This window comes from Poecilia latipinna, unplaced genomic scaffold, assembly GCF_001443285.1.
Source record: "Poecilia latipinna isolate Pla-1442-1.1 unplaced genomic scaffold, P_latipinna-1.0 Scaffold690, whole genome shotgun sequence".
Lineage (NCBI taxonomy): Eukaryota > Metazoa > Chordata > Actinopteri > Cyprinodontiformes > Poeciliidae > Poecilia > Poecilia latipinna.
The window spans coordinates 240,176-261,390 of record NW_015113306.1 but is presented as its reverse complement, the minus strand read 5'-3'; the positions used below and the strand labels follow the sequence as shown (position 1 = coordinate 261,390).

The window sequence follows — 21,215 nt, the reverse complement described above, 5'->3', positions numbered from 1 at the left end:
TTGTTCACCAAGTTACTGTGCTCTCTGAGAGGATCTGTGGTATTTGACATCATTCCATGCTCGTTATTAGTCTCTAACAAAATGTAGATCATCTACCAGGAACACTACAAACAGCATGAGTTTCTGTAGTGTAGTGGTTATCACGTTTGCTTTACATGCAAAAGGTCTCTGGTTCAAAACCAGACAGAAACAGTTTTTGTAGGTTATGCATCTCTTGGGGTGCAGTGAGACAACAAGAGCCTTCCTCTTTTGTGATGGTTCATTTGCCAATCGACTTCCATGTCGGCTTCTTTGAAATCGAAGCTACTTTACTTCAATTACCAATTGGCAGTTCAATGGCGTAATGCACATGTGTCAAACTCGTGGCCCCCAAGCACTTTATAGGCCATGGAAACTCAAATGCAATATATAAAACTTCAATACATAAAATCAGTTATTTAACAATATGAGGTGTTTCATTTATTTTTAACATTGTATTTTTATACATTTATACTAGGGCTGCCCAAGTCTAGTTTTCCAGAGCTACCATCTGCAGCTTTAGATGGATTCCTTCTCTAACACACCTGGACCATTGAATCATTATAAGCCTCTACAGACCTGAATGAGGGAAGTCAGCCTTCTGTCTGGGGTGTTTTAGCAGGGATGCTCTCCTGATTTGTACCGTCAATGTGGCCCATTGAGGGGGGACAATATGCTGAAGTGGCCCTCGGTGAAATTGAGTTTGACACCCCTGATTTAAAAGTTCTAGTTCTACTGGCAGATTATTTTACTTGGTTTGTAGTGAAATAATCTGCCAATAGAAAAGCAAATTTTCATCAATATTAAGAAATAATTGATTCAAAACACGCTCTTATATTTTGCTGGATCGTCCCTTTTAAGTTATTTTTGTTTTAATTCAAGTGTAATAAGATATTTGGACTAAAACCTAAACCAGAAATACTTGATAAGATTTTGTTTTTGAAGTGTATGATTTACAAATCAAATTTCAACCAGAAAATATTATTTGTAGCCTATTTCCTCCTGCAGCACCTCTCAAGCTCTGAAATTATGTTTTTGTCTTGTTTATTTATTCTAATTTAAGACTGCAACAAACGATTATTTTAGTAATCAATTATTCTGATGATTAATCAATTAATCAGATACAAAATTGGCACGTTCTACAGATTTTCATTAACCTATTAAGCTTTTATTAAACAATATTTGAAATACATTAAAAGATGAAAATAAATAATTCAATTCCTTTTTTAAATGACAAAATAAACATTTTATTGCCTAGAATGCGATACCAGTCTTTTAGTGAATTTGAACTAAAACTATGTTTTGGATTAAACAGAATTATAAATAAAGGTGCTCTTTTTCCTAAATGTAAATTATTTACATATTTTTGTACAGTTTTGATTTAATTACTGATCTAAATATGTCGTTTCTTAATCAAATGGCCTTCTTAAGAGTCTGAATTCTCCAGTTAACGATTAATCTATTACTAACTTAGTTAACGATATTTCAGTAATAGATTAATCATGATTAATCTGATTAATCGTTTCAGCCTTATTCTAATCTCATGATCATTTCAAGCGCTACATTTTGAAAACTTTCTGTTATTACAACATTTTGCTAGCTCTCAAATGAATGAAGCCTAATTAGGCGCTGATGTCAGGTTGGTCAAACCTCAGTTTGGCAGTTTGATGAGTTTCATTCTGTTACAGTCTGAAGTGTAAGTTCTTATTCATGCTCTTCTTATTTCTTCACATCTGGATAACTGAAATTCTTCATCATTCACGTGTCTAAACAAAGCCTCCTTGAAACGCCTGCAGGTTGTTCTGTCAGACTCATGACTAACTATTCGTAAGTCGCACCATTTCCGTTTCCCAGCTCTGGTTTCTCATTAATGTCAGCATCCATTTTAGGATCCTGAGTTAGACTTTAAAGCATTCAGTAGACAAGCTGTAGCACGCACCGGAAACAGCATGCAGATAATTTCCAATGGAGGGCTCTGAATTAAGTTCTTTAAGTTCAAATAAAAGATTATTCCTTTACTTTTTGCTTTATTGTTTTAAAATAGGGCCGAAATGATTAATCATGGTGATTTATTGAAATAATCGTCAACTCATTTAGTCATCAATTAATCGTTAACTGGAGCAAACAGACTCTAAAAAGGCCTCTCACTGAAAGAACATATTCAGAGCACAAGGCCTCAGATTCATATTGTTGGTAATAAAGACTGAAAGTGTCCACGTACTGCGGCAGTAAGCCGACCCGGACCAGAGGCGGTTGGCGAGGCACTGAATCGACTTTCTGCCCAGCAGTCGGTAGCCTCGGTCGCAGGTCATCTCACACCGGGTGCCCAGCAAACCCCGGTGGGCCCCACCGCGAGGGGAGCGGCACGACACCTCACCATTAGGCAGATGTGGAGAGCGACACCAGTTTGGGTCTGCTTTCAAAGAAGAAGAGAGAAAAACAAAGAAAAGCAGAAAAATGATTTATTGTTGTTATTATTTAGTATTCTGTTTTCATTTCTGTCACTAATGAAGATTATTACATGTCATCTTATCAATTCTTAGGAAAATTCCTCCAAAATCCAAGGAACAAACTGAAAAAGCAGCCAGTCTAAAAAAGGTTAGAAAATCTGTAAAATGGAGCAACTTTTAATTTCTATATTGAAAAAAAGTTCAATAATTGTGAAAAATAAAAAATTAATGCAAAAATAACAAAGTAAATATTGGACAGGATATTCATGCTAATTATGTGCTAATATTTGATGTTTTCTAAGGTCAAACATTTTTACTATTATTGTGTCAGTCTTCAATAATTGTTAGCTAATTATTTATTTTACAGGCTCTCTAGTTATGTTATATTTAGAAGGAAAATATGTTGTAAGATGTTCAAATCATTAAGGAATTAAAACAAACAACACCACCAACTTTATTTAAAAAAAAAACATGTTGTTGAAAATTCATTATCTGAGATTCATGTTTCAATAAACCCAAAGCAGAAATATATTAACCCTTCTTAATTATCACTTAAAAATGATCTATTATGCTTCCTTCAACAGTTTAGGAAAAGTCTATGGTGATACAAAACATACAAATAATTCTTAGAATGAGATTTGAGTCTGCTTAGTTCTGCTTTGAGCTCCTTTCAGAAAGAGCTGAGCAAACCTGCTTGAGTTCCACTGGGGTTGCTAGGTAACGGGGCTGGGCTTAGCTGGGGTTGCTAGGTATCAGCGCTGGGCTTAGCTGGGGTTGCCAGGTAACGGGGCTGGGCTTAGCTGGGGTTGTTAGGTAACGGGGCCAGGCTTAGCTGGGGTTGTTAGGTAACGGGGCCAGGCTTAGCTGGGGTTGTTAGGTAACGGGGCCAGGCTTAGCTGGGGCTGTTAGGTAACCTGGCTGTGCTTAGCTGGGGTTGCTACGTAACAGCACAGTTCCCTTTGATTATGACTCAACAATTGGGAGGTTTTTGAATCAGCTTGTTTTCCAGACACCAAAAAATATTAAATTACTGACAACAAAAAAACAGCTGGAAGTTTTTTTTTAAGTGCTTGGATTGTTTTCAGAAGCAACAAAAACATCCAAAATGTGAATTTTGCTATTTTGAACAGCAGATGTAAACTATTATTACCATCAAATCTTAATCATATTCATTGTGTATATATAAAGCACAGAGAGGTTTATTTGTCTCAAATAATGCTGCCTTAGATATTATACACGAGTTTCACATTTGCACCTTTGTAGTCCAGCTGAGGAGTGTCGTCTTCCTCTATGAAGTCACTGTAGCTGTCGTAGTCTGTGGTGGCTCCCGCTGAAATGTGGAGACATGAAACACATTTTCAAATATGTCTGAAATGTTTCAAATGAATGTAGGTGAAACAGTTGTTACACAGATGAATATTACATGTGGAGAACAGAAAATGAGGGTAACACAGAAACAGGCAGGCATGTAAAGCGCTTCCCTCACATTGGCTCATTTCCTGTACCTTTAATGGAGGAAATGTCTGGTTTTCAAATCAGGGAGGACGATGGAAACTCATGAAAGTTTTAAAACTGTGTGAAAAGCTCCAAGATCATTCTCACAGATGCAAACAGAAATACTTGATTTAATGTGTAAAAATTTAATTGTATTTTGTTTTTATTCCATTGTGATTCTAATAACCTTATTTAAAAGTTTCAATTTCACTACATTTTGATAGCACATCAGTTATTTTAAATTATTTATCCTATCTAACTTGGTTTAAAGCTATAATTATCTCCCTGTCATCATTAATTTGTTCATAGAATTGATTAAATTTAGATCTGGAAGCTGTTTCACTAAAATCTTCATATTTACTCATTTCTTGACCACTTTGCTTCATAAAATACAACCACAAACCAAAAGAGGCTCATTTATAGATTAATATGAAACTTATCAAGAAATAACTTTTAAGGCTATAATATACTTGGGAGTTTCTACACAGAGACCATCAGGGTGGATGAATATCTAAATCAGTTTCTTATGGTAATATGTACTGGCACAGAAACCGTAGCCATTTGGTTCCTTGGACCAATTTCATATTTCACCTTCACAGTTGTACTTTAACAATGAATTATAAATTAAGATGTTACTCTTTTAGCTTGAGCCACATTGAGACAGGATCGCAGTTTTCATCTGCTAGTTCAGGATTCTGCAACCTCTGATGTGTTTTTTTATTTATTTCTTTTTAGTTTCAATAAAATATTGTCTTTGTTTATTGTTTTTTTTTTAGTTTTGATAGTTTTGTATTTGTTTATTGTTTTGTTCTTTTTTAGATTCACTAAAATATTGTAGTTTTGTGTTTTTTATTTATTTTTAGTTTCATTCTTATTTTTAGTTTTAATAAAATATTGCCCTGTTTAGTGTTTTTTGTTTGTTTGTTTGTTTGTTTCATTCTTTTGCTGTGCCTCCATGAAAAATCTCTGATTCCCTCACTGATTAAAATTTCTGTTAAAAATGTTATTTATTTATATATCCTTTACTTCCAGACCAAAAGTAGTCCACATCATTTTAAAAATAAGGAATAAATAAGTCACAAACCAAACATTTTTAATCCAATATTTAAACAAGCTGGTAGTATATTGTGTCATTATATGTTACAGTTGACACATTCTAACAAGACAAGATTTTAACTCATAAACATTTGGCTTGCACATGTTTATCTTGTAGTCTGAGGAATCAGACTTGTTCTTGTGTCTTTTTTGATTTTACATGTCATGTTTTATTCACTGTAGGCAGAAAATAATCAAATAAAGGCTTGAAAACATTAGTCTGAGTCTAATTAATATATGAAATGAGTTTCATTTAGTGAACTAAGCTGCTGAAATGAATGGACTTTTTAACAATATGACTTGTATGAATGAATAAAGGGAAGCATATGGATGTCTTCAGCCTCATGTTATAAAATACTTCATCTGATGACAAATAAACCCAGCATATTTTCATTATTCTATTATAGACTCATTTGTGTATCTTATTGCACAACACCACATGTATTTCACTCTGCAGGCATCCTAACTTCTCTGCAGCTGTTTCACGCTCATTATGCCCTTTGAAAGTCTGACTCCATGTTTGGAGCTGGATGCCAGAGTTTCCTCCCCCCTGTCTCAGGCCTCATTCCTGCTCCACTTCCTTTCTCCAACTGAAAGGTCGCTTCAACAACATGTTCTCTTAATAAGGATGCCTCACATCCAGCCGGCAGATTGTTTCTAAAACCAGAAGACTTTTAGATTAAAGCTGTCATCAGCATTTTTCCTCATAATGAGCTCTGTGTTCCTCTCTTTCCCCCAGGCTAATGTAGCCCCCTCTTTCTCCCAGAGCATTAGTCACACAGGAAATAAACACTCAGCTCATCTGATACTATGCAAGGTTCAAGAGGCAGCAGACTTAAAGCGTTAGGGCATTCAAACGGCACGTCCTTTAATTCACATTTTATACTTCCATTTGGGTCTCAATTGCTTCTAAAAAGCGCTAAAAATACACCCAGCCGTTTTAGCAATATATTAGTTAATTGTTTTAAGAATCTGGAAAACAACCCGTTTCAAAAACCTCAGGAATGTAATGTCACATTCAACGGACACTGCGCTGTTACCTAGCAACGTCAGCCGAGCTAGTTTCGTTACCTAGCAACCCAAGCGGAGTATGTTTGGTCAGCTAGTTTTTGTGAAATCCACTTTTTTCGCGTGGTTATTTGCGTTTCCAATTATATGTGACTTTTATGTGATCTCCTAATGTGAACCCTAAATAACCTAAAAGTGTTCTGTATGCTGACTAACGTCACATGAAGCGAGCATGTTCAGTGTTTGCGGAAGTAAACGCTAGATGCTAACGGTGGAGCGTACCTTGATTTTAAAATGTTTATCCAATAGCAGCTAGCACATGACTTAACCCTCATTACCGTCCGCCATGGCTGTTGTTTTTCTTCCTGGCTGCGCGTATCAGGACGCAGAATAATGACGTTCAGGTCGGTTGAATCATAGACATAATATATTATATTATATATAATAATATATTATATTATGTCTATGGGTTGAATGCCACCGAGCCTCACAGGTCACGTTCGAAAAAAATCATATTGTATTAGGAACACATATCCAAGTGGCGTGGGAAGCAAGTGTAAAAATCCAATCTGTGTTGTTCAGACTGTAATAATAATCTGAGATACATGTTGCATTAAGGTAAAATAATTAAAAATCGGATTTGGGTTACTTCAGGCTGCAGTGTGAATGTAGCCTTTTGTTAGTCTAACAGCCTATTAAGTCCTTCTCTGTGTAATGTTTGGTTTTTGACTCCTTTACCTTTTAATTACTTTTAGTGTTTTGTTTTTCCTTGTAAAGCAGAGTGTGCTGTTGGAAACATGCTATATAAATAAACTTGATTTTGATCTTACCATTCAGAAACCACTTGCAGTTTTCTTGTGGTTGTGCAGGCGGCTCTGCTAATGCTTTTCACAGATGTATGTATAATTGTTAATCTGCTTGCAGCCAAATTCACATCGGAGTGTAAAAGTTGAGCTTGGGAGCATGGCCAGCAGCAGCTTAATTGGATTTTAAGTGACAGAGACCCTAAAACAGCTCATTCTGAACGGAGCTCTAAATAAACAGAACTAAAATCTCTTAATCTAATCATTTTGTGCATAAAATGCCATGAAAATGTTTAGTATCGCTCATAAACCTGTCCTAACCTGTTCAAGGAAGCTTTACCTTTATAACTGCCCTGACTCTGGCTCTGGCGCCTCACGGATCAAATGGTGCAGAATACTCAAACAGTGGCACTGTGAGTCCACTTCCTCTCTAGTGACAAAGAGAAACGACCAGTGTCCTTTCAATCGTCTGAGTCCCTGTGTGCTCCTGGGCAGTTTTTAGGTGTGGCTGTTATCTTGCTGGATTAAATGAAGCCCCACTGAGGGAGATGGTAGGGGGAGCACCTCAGTAATTAACTGGTAGTGACTGGAGCAGAGCTGTAATTAAACCACCTGTCCAGTGAGTACAGAGTAGCACCTGAGGATGAGAGAGCGAAGTTTAACTACAGCTTAACCTGATAAAACAAGAGGCAATTGGCAGGAAAATTCTGATTTTCAAAAGTGACCTATTATGCTTCCTTGAACAGGTTAGGGTAGGTCCACAATTCATGTTCATTACATTTTGACCCCCAGAAAATAATTTTTAGTTAAGAGATTTTATTCTGGTCAGTTCTGTTTATTTTGATCTCCTCTCATAAGAAGCTGATTTAGGACGTCTTGCTGGCCACGCCCCCCAACTCAACGTTTACACTTTCACAAGAAAATGGCTGCAAACAGATGCACAATTATACAACCATACATCTTTGAAAAGCAGAAGTGGAGCTTCCTGCGCATCAAAACACTTGTCTTTTCCAGCAGCCATTGTACAGAACATGCAGCGGTAAAACCAGCTGACCAAAGGTGCTGGAGCTCCACTTGGGTGGCTAGGTATTGGGCTTAGCTTCGTTGCTAGGTAACTGGGCAGTGCCTGCTGATTTGTGACGTTACATTAAGAAGGTTTTTGAAATGACTCATTTTACAGACACCAAAAAAACATTAACGTATTGCCTAAAAACATCTGAGTGTTTTTTAAGTCCTTTGGCTGTTTTTAGAAGCAGTACAAACCCAAATGGAAGTACAAAATAATGCAAAATGTGAAGATTTTTTTTTTCTTGCTAACTTTTGGAAACATTGCTTTGTTTTTCTACAAAAAAAAAACATTAAAATGACTTTTTTTCTTGTAATTTCAAGACGTTCTCCTGGTAAAGTTGTGTCTATATTCTATTCTCATAAGCTAATACATACATGGATTCAACTCTCAGAAGAGATGATAGAAATAAAAACAACTTTCTGAAAATAAACTTTAATTTCTTTTTTTTTTGAAAATAAAGCAAGAAAAAAAATATTAAAATCAGAAATAAAATCTGGTATGAAAGAAATTAAAGATTTTATTTTGAAGCCCTAAAAGTATCCCTCTTTGAATCGAATGGACAATCAGTGGATTAGGGTGATGGCGAGGAGGCCTTCCAACCTCAAAGACAAATCAACATACCAATGGAAACAAAAACAAATGCTGTAAAGCCAGTAAAGATTTTATCTATGGAATAGAGAAGCTTGAGTCTAAATGTGAGTTTGATGGGTTAATGTTTAATTCATCCTGACTGGAGCCTGGCCAGTTGCATGCTGGGGGACGCTGAGGAGCAGCTTCTCATTCCTGCAAGGAAGATGGGCTCACTGTGCAGTCAGCACATCTGCGTCTAATACAAATGTTGTTTCTGCTGAGATGAAGGCGTTTTCCTGCTGCAGTAGCAAGAGGCGAAAGATGAGCTGCTGTAATTACCTCCAGAAATCCTACATACAGCATTAAACCGTATATTTAAACACACTGAAGACACTTTAAAGACTTTTACAAACTAAATGTCAATGCACCTAATTTTATTATAAGGTAAATGAGAGCCATATGATGTCATGCATTATTGTCAGTTTAATTACTCTAAGTTATTTGCAAGTAATTGATTACTAACTGTAATATTTCTTTTGTTTCCTTCTGGTTTTGTCTTGTTTTATGTCGTTTTGCTCTCTGTAATCTCATGCGACAAGCAATTAAATATATATATATAAATATAAAGGGCTGCACAGTGGCACAGTTGGTAGAGCTGTTGCCGTGCAGCAAGAAGGTTCTGGGTTCGATTCCCAGCCCCGGTCTTTCTGCATGGAGTTTGCAGAAACTCCATGCAGTTCTCCCTGTGCATGCGTGGGTTTTCTCCGGGTACTCCGGTTTCCTCCCACAGTCCAAAAAACATGACTGTTAGGTTAATTGGTCTGTCTAAATTGACCCTAGGTGTGTGTGTGTGTGTGCGCATGGTTGTGTGTCTGTGTTGCCCTGCGACAGACTGGCGACCTGTCCAGGATGTACCCCGCCTCTCGCCCGGAACGTTAGCTGGAGATAGGCACCAGCACCCCTCCCGACCCCACTGAGGGACAAGGGTGTTCAGAAAATGGATGGATATAAATATATATATTTATTTATAAAATATTTTCTGATTTCTTTTTCTTGAAAAAAGTTACACATTCTTGTAGTAAAATCGGGCAATAGGGTAGTAATTTGAGGTTCAACACTCATCTTTAGCCTAACGCAGCATTTGTGTATTTTAAAAATCACTTAAGCAATAAACTAGATTTTTATACAAGTAAAGTAACGATTGTTTTGTCATTAAGTGTCCTGAAAATGTTCTTGCATTAATTTTGCAATTATATAAAAGTTATAAATCTGCTATGAAATGTTTTGTAGTTTCTGGAATCACCTGAGAAGAAGAATAAGATGAACGCAGCAGCAGCAGCAACACATCGGTTGGTTGGCATGGTAGTAACAACGATTCCTCTGCAGGCGGAGAATAAAAACGATTGTTTTGTTTTGCTCAAGGAGATTTTACAAGAAATTATCAAAGTGAAATCTAGAAAAGTTTCCAAAGTTGTTTGGTAAAGAGCCTTAAAAATCTTGAGTTCGCCTGAACCCCGATGAGGACAAAAAAGAGGCTCCTGAAGAGGAAAAGTTTTTCAGTAAGTAAAGTGAGAAGGTAACGCCAGTAGGTGGCGCCCTCGGGCTTCAATGCATGCACGTTTCCTCCCCTCTGCTGCATTAAACATGATGAATCGAGCAATTAACCCCACAAACTCCATAGAGAGGATTAAAATACACCAACACATTAACCCGTGAGCTTCAATAGTGATTTTTTTCTTTAACATTTATATTAATGCGACTTGTACACTTTGCTGGAGTTAATTTTTTAACAACTACGTAGCTTTTTTAAATTTGCTCACAACTAATTCAAGCATTAAATCTGAAAATAGTAGACACTAATTAAATCAAATAATAATCAGCTACTCCTGAAACATATTGTTGTGATTTTAGATATTGTTTAATTTGTAAACATCCTGCTAGATAATACTGTAGCTTAATTTAGCAGCTATGAAACTGGTCTAAATAAAAATGTTTATAAAGTAAAACCGCTAATTTTAAAGGCCGTGTTTCACTGAGTGCCACGTTGTAATAATTTTATTTACGTGGGTCACTTCACCGCAGCACAGACGTCAAGGCGAGCTTCGTCATACAGGAAACGGTGCTGCTACTGTCAGAATAAAAGCACACGACTAAGAAGACGTTAAAAAAATATGCAGATTAGCATTTTTGTTTTGGAAGCATTTCCAAATTCCCAAAAATAAATATTATCTTCTCAATTAGGTCATAAAGTTTGTTCAAAAGAAAAATAAACTGAAATTGAAAAAAAGGATGTGCAACTGAAAAAAAAATGTTTACAAAGTTGTAAACTTTTTTTTAGTTTATTTATTTATTTATTCTTTTTCAGTTTAATACATTTATACATCTTTGACAAAATAAAAACTGTAAAAAGTATCATTTGGCCCCGAAAAGCTTTGACAACATATAGACTGCATCTTTGGAGAAAAATGGAAAAGCCTAGTAAAAATCCAGTGTCTTGGACAGCTGAGATTAAATATTTTATCCTTTTAAAATAATTTAATTGTTTGTTTGTTTGTTTGTTTGTTTGTTTGTTTGTTTGTTTGAGACAATTGGATGATGCTGATGATGGGATTTACCTTAAAATAATTTAATAGGCTATTGCTACTGTTTTTGCTTTTGTACAAATTTTCTACCACACTTTTCCTTTCACTAGACTTTGAAATAATATGCTTGGATACAGATCTCTACACACAGTCAGCTTCTTCAGCTTTCTGGCGAACGTATTCTGTAACATTTCTAGTCCGTCTTAATAATAAATAAGCACAACATAATACTTGAAATTTAGAATAAAAGAATGGAATTGAAACAGACTTTATTGTCTCGCAACAAGGAAATTCTGGTGTAAAAGTACTAGATATTAAAACAAGTTCTTAAACGGTTAAAAAATATATAATGAACAAGATTAACATTAACAACAAACGTAGTTATAATAATAATCTGTACAAAAGTAAAAGTTAAGAAATACTGTGCAGTTATTTGAAATAATCAAATAAATAAAAATATCAAACAAACCAAAGAATGTGCAAAAAATAGCACAATGTGTAACAAACATTTTTATTTTATTTTACTTTAAAATAATATATAAATAATATAATAATAATATATAATAAAGTAATATATTTACTTTAAAAATCCAAATGATGCTATATTTTTATAAGGATCAATAGGATTTTCAACAAGCTTTCCTTAAAAATCCTCCTTTGTTCAGTGCTTTTATTTTGTTAGCTACTTCCTGTTTGAGGCGTTTAAAGGGTGGCTACTGCTACCTTGACGTAGGAGAAGCCGTTTGTCCCTTCAGGAAAGTGATTCTTGGGTTAGTGACGACACTTCCCCCCTCTTGGTGAATCTTTAAAGTTTTCCCCACAATCTCGGCGTCGGGAAGCAGAAAGGGAAACTTTTTTTGTATCTCTTATTTTCCAGCTGTGAACCTAAACTCCAGCATGTCGCCTCCTTCTCGGCGGCTTCAGACGAAGCCAGTGATCACCTGCCTGAAGACTTTCCTCATTTCTTACAGCCTCATTTTCTGGGTGAGTGGCTGGATGAGTAATGGGGTCTGGAATAAAGGAGCAACAATGGGGCTCAAAGCGGCTACCGAGGCCAATGACAGAAAGTCGGAAGGGGTTAAAAACAAAATCACTGCACGAACCAAACATGTTGAACGAAAACAAACGAAACGTTTTAGTCGGTTTTGTTCAGCCACTTGTTGGAAACTCTTCGACCGTTGGGGAGACACGAAGCGACCGTTAGCTTCTGCGTTTCCAACCGTTGGGGGGTGGGGGGGTGAAACTCTCGACCGACTGTGATTAGCCTTTACCAACCGAAAGAAACGAGCTGTAGGCATGCTGCTGATGTGATTTAACGCGACTAAACATTATGATCTCCGTATTGTTCAAATGCTCAGCTGAATCGCACACAACGCGAAGCAGCAACACTCGAATAATCAATCGAATAAAGACTCGGATCACTTAGCTTTGTGTCAGAAACAACTTAACGCCATTTGTTTTACTGACTGAACTTCAAAATACAAGACGTAAAACTCTTCAATGTTCTAAATATTTGAAGAAAATATAAGTGTACCCTTACTGTGAACGGTTGGCAACTATTGAAAATGATGGCTAACTACACCTGGCTCAGTTTTATGGTGGGTAGTCCTGTTCGAATACAATGTTTAAACTGAGGAAGTAGTTAAAATGATGCCTTTGCAATGCTCTATAAAATATGTCTTAAGGAAAATGTTTCTACAGAGGTTCGTCCTTCTTGTGTTTATAGCCTGTCTCATGTCTCATCTGCCTTAAATTTATGCTGAATTTACTGTTTCCATCCATTGTCATCTTCTTAATCTGAGGTAATCTGGAAGCAGGTTGCTCCTACAAACCTAACTTTTCAATATTCTTAAATTTTGGTAAAGAATGGATAAGTCTAGTCGAGTCTTGAAGGGTTTGCAGTTTTTACATGAAATTGTTCGGGAACCACACCGTCTTCATCTTTTCATAAAGTTTACATTCCCAAAATGTACATGTTGTGGTGCTTTTAAATAAATGAAATCTTCAAATGATGCTGAGATGATAGATTTAGGGTAAAAGGTACAGTATTTAAAAATGATGGATGCTAACGTTTCCTGGTGAATAAAAAACGGCACGTATTAAACTATCAAATTAGGTGGGGTTTTTTTGTTTGTTTGTTTTTGTTTTTAATAAATGATGGTAGCTGAACACATGAACTAATCAGGGCCTGAAATTTACTGCGGGGTTCAGAGTTTCATACATCATATAATCGATTCCTGCAAATCTGTTTTTTATATTGTGGGAAATTCCCGCTGTGAGTTACAATAGTATAAGACCTGCATTCATGCTCTAAGTAATTCCCCCTTTTTAAAAGGTGAATTTCAGAATCTAATACATGCTGTTGGTTCTTTAAAATAAATCCAATGAAAGAGCAAGGGGGATTTATTTCAGACTAAAACTATAGTACAGACTGAAAAAATGGGCAGGGAAGTTTACCTTGCATGTAAAATAATAAATCAAACTTTTACCGACTTTAAAATAGAATAATTGTTCATTTTAAAGCGTGCTCACATTAATGCTTGGCGCTGCTCTGAATAAATTATTTATGAAACTGATCATTTATTTTTACCTTATTACTAAAATAATATGAAAAACAAGTATAAAATTTTTTTAGGCAAGGAATTAAGTGTAAAAAATGAGAAATTTCGTGTTGGAAATGTAAGTAAAATGGGCAAAATAACATAGTTTGACCATAACAAAGCTAAAGAGTTTTCAGATTTTTGATTGAAGATGTAAGATATGCTTTACATGTTTAGTAAGGTAACTGATTAATTGTTTCATTAATTAGTTGGCTGCAAAACATCAAAATGTTTTTTTGTTGTTTTTCTATAGCCTCACTATGAGAGACGGGATAACACCGAGCATCAAGATGCAGAGACAGGAGCTTATTTTCAGAATATTTCTTCTCTAGAAACATCTTAAAACATTGTAAGATGTTTACTTGATTTACATAAGTCTTACAGGTTGAATACCACCCAGTATGTTTACTCGTTTTGTCATGAAGCTTTAAGATCAAAATTTATTCTGAAATTTTGCTATCAAAACCATGAAGATCAGGCGTGTGTGTGTGTGTGAGTCCTTTTTTATTTAAGGTGACTCGAGTCTTAAGATTCAGTACAAACATCAGTCCAGGACTTTGTATTCTCATCCAAAGTCATGCTGTGCACAAATAGAAGAAAGTCAGATTGTTCTTAAACCTATAAAGATCAGAGTGAAAGCCTTTAAGCTCCTTAAACATCTTTACTGTTTTACCACCCAGAAAATATGAAAAATAAAGGGATTCTAAAGGGAAAAGGACGGCCTCTTTTCTGTTTATTAAGGCTTATGACAGAAGATGAGTTTTGTTTCTATGATGCCCTCTAAAATCTTTTCAGGAGGAAAAAATCAGAATCGTAAATTAGGGAAAATGGACGCTGGATTTCAGTACAAGAAGCTTAACCCGTTTTCAAAACTCGAGTACAGCGTTATCAGGATTTAGGCTTTTTGTTTTCCTCAGGCCAGAACAGCTTAGTTAGCAACATTAACCTTGAAACCTTTGGGCCTAATGATGAGAAACGAGTGAATGAAAGATTACATTTTTCCTCTGTCCATAATGATACAGCCAACTATGGAAGTTTGCATTCTGGTTCTGTTTGCTAGTGGAAGCTGAATAAAGTAGGTTGGTTTGAAAACATCATGGCCAAAAGCAACAGTAACAAAGGCTAAAAGCGTAGGAAAATCAGAGCCCGTTTTTGCTCTTGGTGTTAATCTTTGTGCAGATCAAACAAGCAGCTGCTGCTGGCCGAGTTCAGGGCTTTTATCTGGCCATTTATTGCTGCTGGCTGTTTTCAGCTGCTCACACTAACGACTCGGCGCTTTAAAGAAGGAAACATTTAGCTGATAGAACCCCAGGCGGAGGTCAGCGCCTGTCCCAGCTGTGTGCGTCTATTTCTGACCCGCAGCGCTCTAATCGGACACCTTGCAGTTCAGGTGACCTTATCCTTTTTCTTTCTGCTCTGGGAAAGCCAATCCTGCTTCTGTTTTTTATTTTACTGCGTGTGTTCCCGTGGGAACGGTGTTGATTTGGTACAGGAAATCAATGTTGGAAATAGTTTTTTGTTTTTTCCAGCCTGGATTCTGTTCTCTACGGTTAATAAAAGGGCCCACCGTGTCCCTGTCAGGCTGGATGAGCACCTCGGTCGACAAAAATGAATCAAGTTGTGCTTGAGGCTCAGAAAAAAAACACATTTCTGGAGCAAAGACAGAACCCCGCTCGCCTGGTCCTCCATGTTAATCAGACACCTGCTCAATATTCTGTCAGATGTCTGAAATTCATACAAATCTACGCTTCTAAGCGTGTGCCATGTTCAAATTTTAGACCCTGTCACCTGAAAATAATTATTATTCTGTTTAATAAAGGTGAGGAGGGTCCAATTTTTTCCTTGATCAAGTAATGGAAAAAACAAGGTAATTTTAAAACCAACTATGATATATTCACAGCATATGTGAAAACCTCAAAGAACTACAAATCAATCAATTAATCGTGATGAATTGATTATTGAATTAACTAATTTAGTAATTGATTAACCATTAACTGGCGTATACAGACTCAAAAAAGGCTAATTACTGGAAGCTCAACACTCCCAGCAGTAACTATGTCAGAACTGAACAAAAAGATAAACATTTTGTCTGTATGTCTTATTCAGATCTACTCAAATTACATTCTTAGCTTCACTTGGTTCAAATTCTGGAAAACGGTCAACTTTTGCTGTCCAATTAATAACTACTTAATCCAAAATATAATGAACAGATCAGCCATACATTATATTGATAAGCTGATCAGAAAGAACTTTTCACTGGTTCATGTTAGAAATATTGTTAGCTGCAGAGGATCAATCTTACGCTAACCGGATGCTTTAATTGTTGAATTTTAGGCAATAAAATGTTTATTTAGATATTTCTAATGTGGAAAAAATCCTTAGGTGGTTCAATGAAAAGCCATTTTTTCCAATTAATTAATTGCAGCCCTACGTCATTGCATCTCCACTGAAAACAAGTCGCCGTCATGTCATTATTTTATTTATTTACGTTCCTTTGACTGTTAATAATTCCAGAGCTTTAAAATGTTTGATGAAAATAGAACAAGATGCCAAACATGGCTGGATTTTTGCAGGTGAAATGATTGTTGATGTTGTTTTCACTGCGTTAAAATGTCGTCGTCGTCTCGCTCAGTTCACAGGTGTGATCCTGCTGGCTGTCGGGGTCTGGGGGAAGGTCAGCCTGGAGGCCTACTTCTCCCTCGTCTCTGAGGACAGCACCAACGCGCCGTACGTCCTGATCGGGACCGGAGCCATCATTGTTGTCTTCGGGCTGTTTGGCTGCTTCGCCACATGCCGAGGAAGCCCATGGATGCTCAAACTGGTGAGCCAGGAAGTGGAAGGAAAACATTTCCTCTGCGGACCGCTGCGCTCAGCTTACCCACGTTCCCCTCTGTTTTTCAGTACGCCATGTTTCTGACTCTGGTCTTCCTGGCCGAGCTGATAGCAGGAGTTTCAGGTTTCATCTTCCGTCACGAGGTAAATCACTGAAACTGTGGAGTCGTTCATGTTCAGCTGTGAAACTGCTTGACGTGTTTTGAATCCATCAGATCAAGGATAAAATTGGCAAGGCTTACGAGAGCGCAGTGACGACGTACAACGGCACAGACAGCAAGAGCAAAGCAGTCGACACCCTGCAGGAAAAGGTTGGTGCTGCTGCTCAAACTTTGAATTTTTATGTGTTTCATGAAGGAGATAATCCAGATTAATGAACACCATCATGTACGTATGCTGGATTTAGCCAAAGAGGCTAATTTTCATCTATAGTCCATTAGCAGATTGATGGAAGAGATTAAAAGATTAAAATTAACATCAGTCCAGTTTATCACCACATTTCAGAAACAAGCTTTTCAATTTGCTTCACATCAGGAAAATGGAAAGAACAAGTCGGCAACTGAAACATTACAGTCGTTACACATCAAGATGTTGCTTAGTGTTTCATTTATTAAAGTGTTTTATTCATGATAAAGCTGGGTCATCAGTCTGGATTTAAAGGAACTCAGCGTTTCTGCTGTTCAGTTTTCTGGAAGTTTGTGCCAGATTTGTGGTGCATAGAAGCTGACTGCTGCTTCTCCGTGTTTGGTTCTGGGGATGCAGAGCAGAACCAGAAGATGACCCATCATTTATAACAGATTTCAATGTATAGCCAACGGTTGAGTGAATTACAGTAAACAGTTAAAATAAAAACAAGTCACATCCGTTAAAAAACATTAAAAATGCAGTACAGTTTTGATTACCTGTTAACCGCTGCAGAAGGGATTTCCTCTAGGATTGGATTCTGTTGCATTAAGTTATTTTTTTTTCTGCTTTTTCCAGCTGCATTGCTGCGGCATGAAGAATTTCTCTGACTGGGGGAAAACGGACTACTTCAAAACTCACGGGATTCCTATGAGCTGCTGTAAAACCAGCAACAACTGCACTGAGGAGAACCTGAAAAACCTGGGAAGCGCCGGCACAGTGGTGTTCCCTCAGGTGAGTTACCACCAGCTGCAGTCATGATGTTTACTGGAAGCTTTAGATTTATTCTTGTCTGCTTTTCTTTTTGTCAGGGCTGCTTTTCACTGGTGACCAGCATGTTGGAATCCAACCTGGGAGTTATTGCCGGCGTCTCCTTTGGGATTGCTTTCTTCCAGGTTTGTTGCTTTTTCTCCCTCATGTTAAACAGTGTCAAGCTTTTTGTTTCCCCAAATGTGAGATTAAAGCTGCATGTAGCAGTAATGATCATCTTCCTTCCACAGTCATCCTTGGGTATCATTAGTAAGGATTTTTAATTATAACAACTTTCATTAATGGCCACAAAACCTGAATATCCAGACCTTAAAAACATAAAAACTCCTGAAACTGTTTCGTGTAATTAGCCTCAGGGGTGAAAGCTTCATGATTTCCTTTATATACAGTAACGACTGTTGCATAATTAAATGTTCAAGTTGAACCTGTTTTAAGTGCAACATGTTCAGATTGTCTGGCTCTGCGTGATGCAGTCAGTCAGTGTTCAAAGTTTATTTCTATTGAACGAGTCGACTAAAAGATTGTGCTTATCTTTTATTGAACAACACCTGGAGCATGTTTTCCTATTTCTAATTTTTTTTCCTTTAAAAAATTCTCTGCCTCAGCAGTGTGTGAGGATGATGCAGTTGGATCATTTTTACAACTTTTCCTTTTCAGTTTCAGCCAAAAGACGCCAAAGAGTCGCAGCTTTAACAGTAGAACCGAAACCGAGGCAGAACAGGAGAAATGTTGAGTAAATGAAGCGGTTTGGGCCCCAAACTCCACCCTAGGGAGGATTAAAAACACTCTAAAACTCTGGCAGTGTTCAGATTTCTGCTTCAGTTTTCTCAGCATTCTTCCTGAACGATTTCATCCAGCTCAGCCATTTCTTGTGCGCATTTCCTCATCAGGGAGCCTTAATGGAGATTACATCCTCAGATGCTAATCAGTTCTTTGATCTGCCATTTTAAACGGCGAAACCAGATCAAAACGGCGTTAATCTCAGATTGTTTCATGGTTAAAAACACAAACTGGGAGGAAATTTGAGTCAAAATGAGTTTTAAATGAGCTGCGTTGATCTGACTTCCAGCAGCCGGAAACATGGAGAGTCGGAGCTTAGATTGGGATTACAATCACCTTTTAAAGGTATAATTTGATTATTTTGTAGCTATTAAGCTCTGAATATGAATTAAGACCAGTTTTAACTCAAGTTTAGAGTAATTCACACATTTTTAATAACTGAAACTGAATTTAAACTTAAAACCTGTGACTGTCTTCCATGTTAATCTGACTTTCTGAATATTCAGATGCATGAAATTCATAAAAATATAAGCTTTTTAATACTGTGCCATTATCAAATTTTATATTTTGTTCCTTGAAAATAATTATTGGGTACAGAAAAGTTAAATTTTCATTTGATTGTCTTTAATTAATGATCAGATGATCAAATGCTGAAACATTTTAAAAACTTTCACTGGATGAAGACTAGCAAACCAGTTCATCATCATCGAACCAGTTCATCATCATCGAACCAGTTCATCATTAAATGCATGGAGAGGAGCATTTCTAACATTTAAAACAAAATGGCTTCTTTGTTCAGACCTGTTTGCATTGAGACAGTTAAACATTTCTAGGCATAGTCGTAAATCTGATTAAATTTTTTAATGGCTTGATGGTTCTGGTTTGGACTGAAACTAATTAAACTAATTAAAGCTTACTTGCTCCGTCCATAATTAGGCCAGTAACAGCAGCGGTGTTATCAGGTTAAATGTGCTGACAGTCGCTCATCTGGTTGTAAATTTACAGCAGGGTCAAAGTTGAACGTCGTTCCAAGAACGCAGCAGGTCATAATATTAACTCGGGTCTCTGTGAAAGTTATGAATCTGAAGCTTTCAGTTTAGTATGAGCTGCAGGAGCCAGATAAATGTCTGATTTTTTTTTCCCCCTCAGGTCATTGGGATTTTCCTGGCCTGCTGCTTGTCTCGCTACATAACCAACAACCAGTATGAGATGGTCTAGCAGTCACCTGTGACAGGTGCGACTTTACTGGCTTCACTTCCTCTTTCTCTTAACCACGCTGCCCTCGTTCATCTGTTTGTCGTCTCTGTTTGCAGGTGACGGCTGGGCAGCTGCAGCTGGAAACTGAGCTCAGATTTTAATGTTGTATAAATGTGTTAGTTTCATTTTTAGGGAGCAAAACTGACAGCTTCTGCTTTTACTGTCTCACCAGCAGAGCGAACGCATTACAAGGACGACACCTGACCAAAACAAAGGGACCTACATGTTTCTGTTACTCACTCCAGTTTGGCTGTCATTATGTAGTTAACTTAATATTTGTGTTTCCTGTCCTTCAACTGCCTTGTTTTTCACTAATAAGCTTGATCTAGTGTATAGAAAATCTTCAGCGCCACTTGTGTCTTTACATGTGAATCTAATGGGAGTCGGAGAGATCGCTGCTGTGGATGAATTATGTGGAAGAGAAACGGTGTGTGGGCCAGTGCTGATGAACAGCAGCCATTATGTGCCAGTCCAGCCGCTCCGATGACTCTGTGTTCAGTGTTGATGTTCTTTGGATGCATGTGGAAAAAATAAAGATGAAATCTGATATCTTTGACGGGCCGTGGTGTCTGGATGTGTCTGCTCAGCCGTTTCCTCCCGAGGTCGTGATAAAAACACAAAATAATATAAACTAAATGAGTTTAGTTTAAGTTTGAGGTCATTAGTTGGTGGAGAACTTGAATATTTCCACCAACTCAACCTGTCTATTATTACAAACACTTTTTATACATACATTCCTTAAAAGAAATGTAATTTGCTCCTTTCATTTATATTTTAAATGTCTTTTAGAGGTGAGTATTTATCGTATCGTTAATTATTTGTGAAAATTATTCATCACTGTCACAATAATGTTGACTTAAAATGTTAGTTTTACTATTTCCTCACCTGTTGAATGTGTCGTTTAGTGATATAAATCCCACTTCTTTTTGTATTTGGTGTCCTAAAGACTAGATAAGAATCTAATTCCATTTGTGGCGTTGAATATACTTTAGCGTTTACCTAAAAAAGTAGCTTTTTATTAGCATTTGTATTGTAAATTACAATAGTACCACAACATACTGTGATAATATTAAATGTACGTATCACCCGCCCCTAGTCTTAATTGTGAGTGGAATTAAAGTCTTAATTTCTTGTTTTTGTCCACAAACTTGGTGAATAAAGTCAATTTTGAAGAACATTTAAGTTTGGACTTAATAACTGCTTGTGAGGTTAGATTAAAATATATAACAAATTATTTTATAAAGTAGTTAAAGGGCTTTGTTTTTCAAAAATGCAACTATAATTTTTAGCAGACCTACTTTAAACATTTATTTTAAAATATTTGCTGAGGTTAAGAAAAATATTAAGGAATAATTACCCCATTTTCTGATTAATTTTCATTCATCTTTAATTTTTCACTGACCTAAATGTAATTTATTCCTTTGAGCATTTTGAATTTAGTTTTAAGACTTGTGAGCAACTTTTCTTAGTTTGTTTTTTTGGNT

The 21,215-nt window shown here is 36.7% G+C and overlaps 2 protein-coding genes and 1 non-coding gene across 4 annotated transcripts in view; 2 read left to right on the top strand and 1 right to left on the bottom strand.

Moving 5' to 3' along the window:
- Window positions 1–10,077, bottom strand: part of srpx2 (sushi-repeat containing protein X-linked 2) — a 25,651-nt gene extending 15,574 nt beyond the window's left edge. Inside the window, exons 1-3 of the mRNA XM_015044799.1 lie at window positions 9,811–10,077; window positions 3,724–3,798; window positions 2,240–2,431 (exon numbers count right to left, since the gene is read on the bottom strand). Coding sequence (XP_014900285.1) covers window positions 2,240–2,431; window positions 3,724–3,798; window positions 9,811–9,868 — 325 coding nt within the window. The 5' untranslated portion in view covers window positions 9,869–10,077. The remainder of the gene's footprint in view (window positions 1–2,239; window positions 2,432–3,723; window positions 3,799–9,810) is intronic.
- trnav-uac (transfer RNA valine (anticodon UAC)) lies at window positions 120–192 on the top strand. Its single transcript has one exon. It is a non-coding gene; the product is annotated as a tRNA-Val (tRNA).
- A 1,697-nt stretch (window positions 10,078–11,774) lies between the features above and the next one.
- tspan6 (tetraspanin 6) lies at window positions 11,775–20,287 on the top strand. 2 transcript variants are annotated; one of them, XM_015044797.1, is made up of 9 exons: window positions 11,775–11,859; window positions 11,967–12,073; window positions 16,322–16,510; window positions 16,591–16,665; window positions 16,737–16,832; window positions 17,503–17,658; window positions 17,736–17,819; window positions 19,624–19,708; window positions 19,788–20,287. In XM_015044797.1, exons 2-8 carry the CDS (start codon window positions 11,987–11,989, stop codon window positions 19,690–19,692), a joined length of 756 nt encoding a protein of 251 aa, XP_014900283.1. In that variant the 5' UTR covers window positions 11,775–11,859; window positions 11,967–11,986; the 3' UTR covers window positions 19,693–19,708; window positions 19,788–20,287. The 2 variants fall into 2 exon arrangements, with proteins under 2 accessions (XP_014900283.1, XP_014900282.1); XM_015044796.1 differs by lacking the exon at window positions 11,775–11,859 and having other exon boundaries at window positions 11,866–12,073.
- Window positions 20,288–21,215: the final 928 nt, after the last annotated feature.

Coding starts and splice junctions, on each gene's coding strand:
- tspan6 (XM_015044797.1), top strand. CDS start 11,987: ATGTCGCCTCCTTCTCGGCGGCTTCAGACGAAGCCAGTGATCACCTGC. Junction 16,511..16,590: donor GCCCATGGATGCTCAAACTG/GTGAGCCAGGAA, acceptor TCTGTTTTTCAG/TACGCCATGTTTCTGACTCT. Junction 17,820..19,623: donor TTGGGATTGCTTTCTTCCAG/GTTTGTTGCTTT, acceptor TTTCCCCCTCAG/GTCATTGGGATTTTCCTGGC.